The sequence below is a fragment of the Erythrolamprus reginae genome, chromosome 1, assembly GCF_031021105.1.
Source record: "Erythrolamprus reginae isolate rEryReg1 chromosome 1, rEryReg1.hap1, whole genome shotgun sequence".
Lineage (NCBI taxonomy): Eukaryota > Metazoa > Chordata > Lepidosauria > Squamata > Dipsadidae > Erythrolamprus > Erythrolamprus reginae.
Window position 1 is genome coordinate 45712635 of NC_091950.1, and position 12033 is coordinate 45724667.

Sequence of the window (12033 nt, forward strand, 5' to 3'; positions counted from 1 at the left end):
GGTCAATCGAGGAGAGTCTGAGGGAGAAATGTTGGGGGTTGACACTATTGAGTCAGGTAATGAGTTCCACGCTTCAACGACTCGATTGTTAAAGTCATATTTTTTACAGTCAAGTTTGGAGCGATTAACATTGAGTTTGAAGCTGTTGCATGCTCTTGTGTTGTTGCGGTTGAAGCTGAAGTAGTCGTTGACTGGAAGGACATTACAGCGAATGATTTTGTGGGCAATACTTAAATCTTGTTTTAGGCGCCACAGTTCTAAGCTTTCAAGATTATACAGTTGTAAGCAGCCCTGAATTTCAGGAGAAGGATGGCATAGAAATCAATCAATCAATCAATTAATCATAAGAACATAAGAAGAGACATGCTGAATCAGGCCAAAGCCCATTCTGTGTCACACAGTGGCCCACCAATTGTACATGGGGACCTTGAGCAGAAAGAGAAGGCAAAACCCTCCCTTTCCCCTGACCCCCAACAAGTGGTACTCAAGGGAATCCTGCCTGCCTCAACCAACATAGAGGCGGCACATGGACATCCATTTCAATAACTACTGATACACTTGGCATTCATGAATCTGTCTAATCCTGCCTTGAAGCTATCAAGGCTAACAGCTATCATGACCTCTTCTGGAAGTGAATTCCATAAACCAACCACCCTCTGGGTGAAGAAATATTTCCCTTTATTTGTCCTTGCTTTCTTACCTATGAGCTTTAGGGAGTGCCCCCTCGTTCTAGTATTGTGTGATAGAGAATTTTTCTCTATCCACCTTTTCTATCCCATGCATGATTTTATACACTTCAATCAAGTCACCCCTTAAACATCGTCTTTCAAAGATGAAGAGACCAAGGTATTGCAACCTGGTTTCATAAGGGAGATGCTCCATTTCCTTTATTTGATCAATCAATCAAGTAAATAAAAAATAAATAAATAAATAAATAAATAATAAAGTTAATTTAAAACATTATAAAACATTAAAAACCATTTATTCAAGTGCAAACCATGAGCATACTACACATTCAATGGCCAGAGGCTGGGGTCTAAGGACCCCAAGCCTGGCGGCATAAATAAATTCTCAGAATATATGTCATGGGGGGGGGGAGGCCTCAGGATTTTACAGATGCTTAATTGGGGCATGGCGCAAAAAAGGTTGGGAACCGCCGGTCCAAAGCCTTTAATTATAGTCTTGCTGGGATTCCTCTGAAGCGCGTTGCTTCCCACCTCCTCCAATTGCGCCCCCTTCAATTATTTGCCGCCTACTAACGCCCCCACCCAGCCTTTCTTTCCCCGCGTGTGGCCGCCGCCGCCCCTCGCGGAATCTCTCTCTTCCAACCCGTCGGTCTCTTAGTCGCAAGCGAGCAAGCTCGGGCCAAAAAAGCGAGAAAGCGAATCAGTCCCGCATTCGCCTCAGCGCGCCCAGGTCTTGGCGGGACGAGGCGTCGCTCCCGCCGTCACCTGACCTAACCTGCCGGTTTCCTGCCGGGAGCTGCCCGGAAGGGAGAATTGAGGCTGAGCATAAGGCGCTGAGAGGCGAGGGAGGGGACGGGGGAGGAGAGAGAGAGGAGGCGAGAGAGCCCGGCCCTCGGCGTCTGGAAACCTGCTGTGCAAGTCAAAGCTGGGAGGCGGCGCTGCTTGCTTGTCGGTGCCTGAGCAGCGAGGACGATCCCGGGCGCCCAGGAGGAGGAGGAGGAGGAGGAAGGGAAGGGGACCCGAAAAGCAAATGCGGGCAACGGCGGCATAATGGCAGCGCCTAGTCGAGGAGGCTGAAGCGGGGAAGAGAGACTCGGAGCTGCCGTCGCCACGCTGGGCTGGGCCGCCCTCACCTGGCGCAGCGCTGAAATCAGGACGTCGGAGCCCTTGGTGCGGGCAGGGTAAGGCGGACAGGTAACCGGGGAGTAGGCTGAGTTTACCGGGGAAGGAGAAAGCAGCCCTCCGGTCTCCCTGCCCGAAGGAAGTCCAGGCCGGGTCCTTCTCCTCCGGCAGGAAACAGCTGATCCTGCCCTTCGGGGGTTTTGTGTGGTTTTTTTTTTGCCCGCCCGCTCAAGCGGCCACCTGGGCGCTTCGCGGAGGGCGACCCAGGCGGAGGGCCTCCCTGCGGGGATGAGCAGACAGGCCCGGGATTGCGGATAGAGAGGGGAAGGGAAGGCGAAGGGGAAGGCGCCGTAGCCTTGCTGCAGGATCGGACCGCGGGGAGCGGGTGGAGCTGGTGATGTGGGAGAGGCAGACGGCGTGGGGGGTGGGAGGGGGGGAAACAACTATCGCCGCCGGATTTGGGGGTTTAGTGGCGCGGGGGGGGGGGCAGAGGAAGCAGATGTGAATATAACAAAGAGCCTCGTGATGCCCGTAAGAGAGGCTCTGGCTGGGAGCAGGGAAAGCGGGGAAGGCAAGAGAGGAGACTGCGGGTGCAGCCCGTTTTGAGACCTGGCCAGGTAAACCCGGAGGTAATAGGGCCACTTCTCCAGCTGGGATGCGGAGCTGTGGGTGTCACTGGGCGTGTCTGTGTGTGGAAAGAACAAGGAAGAAGAGGTGTGCAAGTTGCAGGGAGGGGGAGGGGGAATTAGTGTTTCAGGGACTACAGGCAGGGCATTGTTTTCGATGAAAGCAGGTGTGTACGAAAGAAACAAAACACAGGTCCCTTGCCAGGTTTCTAATATGGAATTTATTTTATTTTATTTCATACACACACACTGACACACATATGAAGGTCTTGCCATATTCAGGTTTCTTCCCGTGTAGGATTCAGAGATTTCTGTTTTGACGAGGCCCTAGAACAAGGACAGAAGCACCAGCCAAGATGACGAGTGGGACCTCATCGAAATTTCTGAATCCTACAAGGGAAGAAACCTGAATATGCCAAGATCTGGTGGCCTAGAGGTTAATTCTCTGCCTTACAAGGCAGAAGCTGCCAGATCAAATCCCAATAAGGGTATGGCTAGCTGATGAGGCCAGAACAAGGCCAAAATAGCGCTATCCTAGTCTCCCTTAATTTTAAAAATTCAGCAAAAACATGTGATACACATATACACAAAAAAAATTATATATGATTTATATCCCGCCCCTCTCCGAGGACTGGGGTGGCTTACAACATGTAAAAACAATACAATTCTAAAATCCAATAAGAACTAAAACAATCTAAAACATCCATTGACTTCTCCCCTTTCCTAAGAGGTCTGTATGGAGCATGCATAAGTGCACTATTGTGCCTACCGTCCCTGTCCTACTGTCCTATTATCCTTTTTATCACTTATTTATACTTTGTTAGGTTAATGCAAACTATTATTCTATACTTGTTTGACAAATATAATAAATAAAATAAATAAATAAAACCCCAATTTAATTTAAAAACAGTCCTTCCAATCCACCAACATACTTTCCATTCAACAGAGTGAATGGAACGGATTAGTGGAATTTTGGATTCCCTCTTTGCTTTCCTTCCTCGGTAGCTCTCCTGCCACCTGCTCTGCGGCCACCCAGCATAATTTTGATTGAACTAATAACCCCCCCCCCCCTCTGCCCCTTGCTGCTGCCTCTCAAGTCTTCTTTCTAAACAAAGAGACTGCGGTGCTCCAACCTAGGTTTTGGAACTGTGAAGGATGAAAGGTGCTTCTTCTTTCTCTTCTTGTTTCCTATTTCCCTTTCCCCCTACCACTAATCTGCCAGAGATTTTGTGAAAGAAAGGCAGTTTAACCTGGCTGGCAGTTTTGTGGTCACACCTTGGCTTGAATGGCTTTTTCCTCCACCCTTTTTCTCTAAGGTGTGGATAGCTGCTGGCAGTGGCTTCATAATGGTGAAAGATCTGGGATGAATCCTGGCCTAGCTCGCTGAATTGGCGTTTGGTGGCTGTCAACCAGGCAAACACCCTTGGGCTTGTTGTTCTTCTTTTGATCGAAGCGCCTTCCTGTCCTTCTGTTATTAAGCTTTTCCAACAATTTGTTTCATTTACTCCGTTCCACAGCTGTGCTCTCTTGCATTTTGCCTTATTCTCCTTATTAAACTCTTCTCCCCCTCCATCAGATGGATTATTGAGGCCTGCCTGTCTGTTTTTTCCCTTTAACTCTTCCCCTCCTTTTCAGAAAATGTCCATAATAAGCACTCGTGGCTGCTGAATTTGCCACCTCTGAGATTTAGCGAGATGATTAAAGATACAGCCACTGAAGGGGGGCAGGGAGGAGATAAAATAAGCATTGCAATCTTTGATTACTGCCCTGACTTGTGTGTGCATTGTGGGGCCAATAAGAGCCTGCTTAGCGTGTTTATTCCCTTCTAGTAACAGATGCAAACATGTCTTTGCAGTTAGTTTTGCATGTATTAGAAGAGCAAACAGATTGAGAAAAAGAGATGCTGTATTAAAAAGAGTAAAATTCAGACCTCCTTTTATTTCAAGTTGGATTTTGAGGAAGCATCTTGTGAGCATTTACAGTAACACATCCAGTATTTTCATAATTCTTTCAGGAATAGGTCATGTTTATATGTTAGATAGTGGCAGGACTAAGGGAGAGTGAACGGACTTTTCTACCTTGATGCTTTTCAGATGTGTTGAATGACGCTTCTAATAACTCCAGCCTGTGTTGTGTAAGTACCAATGTCCATTGGATATGTGTCAGCTTGGGAAGATGACCGGTCTGATTTGCACAATTGGAGGGTATTAAGTTCAATTTGTTTAATTTCTATATGGAATTCTGGAATAGTACCTTGTTAATATTATTTTATACATTAATGGCAGCCACATGAGTTGATACTCATCTGTTTTGTGTGGTAGAGTACACCCATGTTATGAGTTTTGCACATTTTTCCTATGAGAAGCTGTTGTGAAATTGGCAACATAGAATGCTTGTGTTATGGGATGTGAGTTATGGGAGTTATAATTCTAGTCTTTCTCCTTATGAATTTGCAACTGGTTTGAATCTGACTTGTTCTAGAGCTGAATCTTATAGAATACAATTCTAAATATATTTAATAGGGAGCAAGGCTCTTCAGTTTTAGTGAGACTTACTGTACACCTGCTTAAATGTTTTTAGGATTACAATGTTTCCAGGATTTCTCTCTCTTCATACTATGTTTACATTCTAAAATTGTATGTATTGTGTTCTGTATTCAACTCCTTCAAATGTATCTTTTCATAGGAACTGGAGTTATAGGTTAATAGGTTTGCTTTTAGTAATTTGCTGCATTAAGTTTGTGGCACAGAGAACAAATTATTTCCATGGAAACACTATAAATTGTTTTTTAGTGTTCTAGCCACCAATGTTTTTTAAATCAACTTATGGAATGATCACAGTTATTTTGAAAAAAAATAATTGTTGGCAAAGGTGATTAAAAACACAGTCAAAATGATAGACAAAATGGTCCTGGAATTGAATGGAAGCGTTACAACATACAGTATTTTCTTTTCATTTAGAAAAAGGTCACTTGAGATGAGGTAGGATAAAGACATGATTTTGAAAAGCTCATCCAGAGTCATTCATATTCCTTTCCTGTAATGCAAGGTCATTTGTCCAGCAGAATAGAGGAATCTTTGGGAACTGTCCCAAGATTTAAAGAAAGTATCAATGTGAATGTAATGGAGGGAAAAGCATAAAAGCCTCTATTATTAGTTGCTAAGAAATATGTGGAGAGGTGTTATTGTCCTTATGACTTGAGAAAGCTTGACAGAGCTGCTATGCAATCCCTGGGAATAAGATACTAAACAAAGTGAATCTGGTTTAAATTTGGCTCTTCTTGGGTTCCTAAGCTTAGATTTTAAAAAAGAATTGTGCTTAATTTGGATGTTGACATTATTTTCAGTTTCAATCTAATTTTGGAAATGCTGTGTTATTCAAATATGATTATTAAACACATTACCAAATTTGGGCTATCTGCTTACCAGATTGTTTGACGCCAATGAAATAAATATATTTAACATTACTTCTATGGAAGTTGTCTTCTTTGGCCATCCTCCACCACATTAGCTTTAGGCTTCATACTATTGTTATAAGGAGAAATAAGATCGAACATTATATAGTCTTTGAACATCTATACATTCAATAAATAATGAGAATATTTGAAAATGCATAAAATGCTTTTTAAAATAGATACACCTAATTGTGAGTATTCCTAGCCTACACACAAGTATTATTAAGCAAATTCAATGCTGCATGATAGTTAGGAGACAAGTTGTTTTTAAATTATTTAAGGTGTGTTGGAAGTGAATTTATAAGTAAAATTGTTCATACAGAAGATCTGCTATTGCTGCCAGTATTCCTATTTGATATGCTAATTTTCTGCCACTGCTACTTCCTGGATATGTTAATTTAATGCCTATTATTTATAGAAAGAGAATATAAAAATGTTGTCACCTTTTCCTTTCAAAGGAGACCAATATGCAGAAATTTATTTCTGGTTGAATATGGTTCTGTTTTCTATGTTTTATGGTTATTGTCCTTTATTTCTGTAAATTGTACTAATTTATATTTTGTGTATTATTCCCTGAAATTAATTTTTTGAAATTACAAGTTATAATGTTCTTTTTTAAAAAAACCTGTTTTCAATCTTTTTCCTTGAATGACTTGCCCCAGAGTAAATTATGTAGCCTTTCTCCATCATCTGGTCAGAGCAGATCGGTAGATCAGCAGATCAGTAAATTAAGCCAAGGCTTAACAGAAAGTCTGGTCTTTTGTGTGCCTGCTTTGGAACATGGCAATAACTGATATCACACAAATGATCGTGAAGTTTGGGCTTTGGAGATTTGGTGTGATGTTATTCCTTATACAGTATTTATATTTTGTCTTTCTTCCAGGAACTCAGTTTTGATGCATATATTACTAATTCTCATGATTTTTACCTATCCAATCTTGAGACACAGGTTGGTGTGATAGAGTAAAAAATCACTGTGTGAACTTTTCTGCCTGAGGTTATATTTGAACCTGGGTCTCGTTAGTCCTGCCAAACAAATTAATTATTACACATTTTTAAAGAAAGACTAATACTTTAATGCTTCTTTATTATTTTGGAAACAGAGTAAAAATTAGGATTGTTTTTCTTGGGAGTGTCTTTCTTAAATTTAGCAGCATAAATTCAATAAAGCTTGAAGTATTCATACATTTTATTATTACATTTGATTGGCAGGTTGTGAGTTTTCCACTACTGTACTACAGGTCAGTAGATGGATTCAGATATAACAAGCCTGGCTATTATAAAATTTTGAGAGTGGTATATATTTGAGAGTGGTTTAAATATTAATTATATCTAGTGACATTTAATTGCAGGTCTAATCTCAATTGTTCAAACACTTTGAATGACTATTGGCTAATTTCTGCTCTTCGATCAACCTATGTTATAGGACAGTTGTTGAGAGAATATTTGGATGCAAGTGTGCTATGTACATTGCCTTAAGTTTAATTTTATTGAATTTATAGGCCATCCAATTCCTGATGGACTCTGGGCGGTGTACAACATTAAAATGATATATAACAATTTAAGACCTCAATACAAAAAGCATTCATCTAGATTGGAGCAGAGTGCTATAGTTCAGCGGCCCCAGGCCTGCTGGCAGAGCCATGTTTTTAAGGCTTTCCGGAAGGCCAGGAAGGTGAGGGTGGTGCGGATCTCTGGGGATAGTTGGTCCCAGAGAGCGGGTGCTGCCACAGAGTAGGCCCTCCCCTGCGGTCCCACCAGTCGGCACTGTTTGGCCGACCGGACCCCGAGAAGGCCAATCCTGTGGGCTCTAATCGTCCTCTGAGAAGTGTTAGGCAGAAGACGGTCCCGTAAATAATAATAATAATGATGATGATGATAATGATGATTATGACTCTGGCATAAGCCAGTGAAAGTGGTTCCAGTGGTATTTGGCACGCTGGGCGCAGTGCCAAAGGATCTCAGCGGACATTTGAAAGCCATCGGAATTGACAAAATCTCCATCTGTCAATTGCAAAAGGCCGCTTTACTGGGATCGGCAAACATAATTCACCGCTACGTCACGCAGTCCTAGGTGCTTGGGAAGCACCCGACTGGTGATGAAATACGAAATCCGGCATAGGGATCTCGTTTGCTGTGTTGTATTGACACAATAATAATAATAATAATAATAATAATAATAATAATAATAATAATAATAACAATAATAATAATAATCCTATTCTTTTTAATATGTTTGTGAGTGACATAGGGGAAGGTTTGGTAGGGAAGGTTTGCCTATTTGCCGATGACTCTAAAGTGTGCAATAGGGTTGATATTCCTGGAGGGATCTGTAATATGGTAAATGATTTAGCGTTACTAGATAAATGGTCAAAGCAATGGAAACTGCAGTTTAATGTTTCCAAATGTAAAATAATGCACTTGGGGAAAAGGAATCCTCAATCTGAGTATTGCATTGGCAGTTCTGTGTTAGCAAAAACTTCAGAAGAGAAGGATTTAGGGGTAGTGATTTCTGACAGTCTCAAAATGGGTGAGCAGTGTGGTCGGGCGGTAGGAAAGGCAAGTAGGATGCTTGGCTGCATAGCTAGAGGTATAACAGGAAGAGGGAGATTGTGATCCCCTTATATAGAGCACTGGTGAGACCACATTTGGAGTACTGTGTTCAGTTCTGGAGACCTCACCTACAAAAAGATATTGACAAAATTGAACGGGTCCAAAGATGGGCTACAAGAATGGTGGAAGGTCTTAAGTATAAAACGTATCAGGAAAGACTTAATGAACTCAATCTGTATAGTCTGGAAGACAGAAGGAAAAGGGGGGACATGATCGAAACATTTAAATATGTTAAAGGGTTAAATAGGGTTCAGGAGGGAAGTGTTTTTAATAGGAAAGTGAACACAAGAACAAGGGGACACAATCTGAAGTTGGGGGAAAGATCAAAGGCAACATGAGAAAATATTATTTTACTGAAAGAGTAGTAGATCCTTGGAACAAACTTCCAGCAGACGTGGTTGGTAAATCCACAGTAACCGAATTTAAACATGCCTGGGATAAACATATATCCATTGTAAGATAAAATACAGGAAATAGTATAAGGGCAGACTAGATGGACCATGAGGTCTTTTTCTGCCGTCAGTCTTCTATGTTTCTATGTTTCTATAATAATAAAAATAAAAATAAAAATAAAAATAAAAATAAAAATAATTTTTAAAAAATTGGATTTCTATGCCGTCCCTCTCTGAAGACTCTGGTAAAGCCCTCTGTAGGGCTTTATAGGTGATAACCAACACCTTGAACTCCTGAAGTAAATGTAAATTTAATGAATTGATTAGGATTGATCAAATAAATAAACACAGACATTTTTCCTCCTCCAAGAGTAATGAGTTAAAAGCAAACCCTGAATTATAACCATAGCCTTTTAAAAGAGGAATAAATCGGGATTATCAGTTTAAATGGGGATTAAGTAGTCACAATTGTTTTTGAAGGACCACTCTTGACTACAAAGCTGAATTTATACACTTTGCTAAACCATGTCAGTTACATTTGCACAGCATACTAGATATGTTTTGTACTTTAGCATGTTGTGTAACCTTCAGTTTGTGTAAATGCCAGATAATTTAAATGGCTAACAAAATATAAATGAACCATTGAAGGAAAATATTTGTAGCTCAGGGTTGAAATGAGTTGTCTTTAGTGCTCTCTGAGCATGATTCTTTTTTTGCAGATATTTCATTACCTAAAGTATAACATCAGCGCCCAACCCCCCTCAAAATTAAATGCATAGTATATATCTTCTTTATGCTCTGTCTCTGAATCTTGTATGAGATGCACAACTTTTCCTTCTCTCTTAAAACCTCATTCATTGTTCTGCTGATATACTTGACTGTTTTGTATTGGACTGAAAAACATATTCTATTAAGACATCAGAATAATCAACAGACAAACTGTCTTGTCTCTCTGTAATGTGTTTGAGAAATTAATTTCTCAATTGGTCATTTTTTTCCAGGCTTGGCTTCTGGTGAGCTTTCACTCGTATATCAACCATTGATTGTGATTGTAATGGGACATAGACACACGTAGTGTCTATCTTCTGTAATATAAACATGATGGATTTTTAATTGGACTTCTAGAAAGATTATTATTACAAACCTAACCAGATTTTCTCTTTTGCTCAGATAGGATGGTGAAAAGTTAAAATGCCAAACAGCAAAATGAGCACGACATCATGGTTCCTGGTGAGTGGGACAGGTATTCGCCATCGGCTACCTCGAGAGATGATATTTGTTGGCAGGGAAGACTGTGAACTCATGCTCCATGTAAGTGCATTCTCTACATAACGGGGCAGAGTTTTACTTCTCATGATGAAAGCAGGATTTCAACTAACCACAATACTTACCGTTATACAGTGTTCCCTCACTTTTCGCGGGGGATGCGTTACGAGACCGCCCGCGAAAGTCGAATTTCCACAAAGTAGAGATGCGGAAATAAATACACTATTTTTGGCTATGAACAGTATCACAAGCCTTCCCTTAACACTTTAAACCCCTAAATTGTGATTTCCCATTCCCTTAGCAACCACTTAGATTATTACTCACCATATTTATTTATTAAAGTTTATTTAAAAATATATTTATTAAAGGCGGACGAATGTTTGGCAGTGACATATGACGTCATCAGGCAGGAAAAACCGTGGTATAGGGGAAAAAACTGCGAAGTATTTTTTAATTAATATTTTTGAAAAACCGTGGTATAGACTTTTCGCGAAGTTTGAACCTATGAAAATCGAGGGAACACTGTATTCTCAAACTGAAGCACATATGTTTCAGTCAGGTCCTCCATTCTGGAGGAAAAATACTGACTGCTGATTGGCTAGACCAGTGATGGTGAACCTTTTTTTAAATTTGGGTGCCGAAAGAGTGTGCGTGCATGCTATCGTAATTCAATGCCTGTGGAGGGCAAAAACATATTTCCCCGCCCCCTGGAAGACTTCTGGAGTCTGGAAACAGCCTGTTTCCCAACTTCTGGTGGGCCCAGTAAACTCGTGTTTCGCTCTCCCTAGGATCCAAAGGCTTCCCTGGAGCCAGGGGAGGGTAAAAGCGCCCCCCCCATGCCCCCAGAGGCTCTTTGGAAGCTAAAAATGCCTTCCCAGAGCCTCTGTGCAGGCCAAAAAAAATCAGCTGGCCAGCACAAACATGCATGCAATAGCTCGGGTGCCAGTAGATATGATTCTGTGTGCCACCTGTGGCACCTGTGCTATAGGTTCGCCATCACTGGGCTAGACTGTCTGCCAGCTCCCTATAAAAGGGCTGGCTGTCAAACAGAACCTTTGCTTGGTTGTAAATAGTTACCTTAGAAAGAACTCTTGTTTTGGAGCCACTTCTGTCTGACTCTTCCATTCACCCTATTTAACACACCATTATTCATATTCAGTTTTGAAGCAGGAATGGTTAGACTTAGGGTTAGGGTTAGATCCAGCCATAGGCACCTTTGCTATACAGGCAGGCTTCAGTTTATGACTGGTTGCTTAGCAATCATTCGGTTTTGAAACACTCTTTCCCACAAAAAGGTACTTATAATCTAGTTCCAAAATTCATGGTTTATGCATTTATGGCTGTTTGCAGTATCCCATGATTTCAATTTATGGTTTTGCTGAAAACCGGCATTTGCTTCCAGTTTTCAGAAAAAATGCCCCATAACTGAATTCAATTATTGACTTTGCTGATTTACTTAATGATCTCTGGAAAAGTTGTAATGTTGAGTCAGTTATATGATAATCCACTTTATGACCTTAAGCTGTGGGGTTCCATTCCCAGAATTCCCCAGTTCCAGCGATTGTCTGACCCAGTGGTTCCCAATGTGGGGCCCATGCCCCACAGCGGGACAATTTCATTTTTAATGGGAGCAATTGGAACCTTGTTTAAACCTAGTTAATGGCCTTTTAGGCTTCTTCCGCATGAGTAGTTCACTTTTTGAATAATAAGAATTATATCTTGCTTGTAAAAATGGTTTATTGGATAGTGTAATAGTGATTCCAGCATTTTAGCTTTTCAACGAACAGTGCTTAAAACAAGCCATAGTTTATTGCCATGGTAAACCAAAACAATTGAAACAACCTTAACCATATTTCTATAGGAGGACAGGTGAG

At 41.2% G+C, this 12033-nt stretch overlaps 1 protein-coding gene across 10 annotated transcripts in view; it reads left to right on the plus strand.

The window, feature by feature from the left end:
* The first annotated feature begins 1497 nt into the window (after positions 1-1497).
* Positions 1498-12033, plus strand: part of CEP170B (centrosomal protein 170B) — a 100898-nt gene continuing 90362 nt past the window's right edge. For 3 of the 10 annotated variants that reach the window (XM_070751374.1, XM_070751458.1, XM_070751437.1), the window contains exons 1-2: positions 1520-1867; positions 10064-10204. In XM_070751374.1, coding sequence (XP_070607475.1) covers positions 10085-10204 — 120 coding nt within the window. In that variant the 5' untranslated portion in view covers positions 1520-1867; positions 10064-10084. Of the gene's footprint in view, positions 1881-4545; positions 4569-6817; positions 6838-10063; positions 10205-12033 lie in introns of those variants that run through there. The other 7 variants (XM_070751418.1, XM_070751448.1, XM_070751428.1 and 4 more) reach the window with 6 other exon arrangements.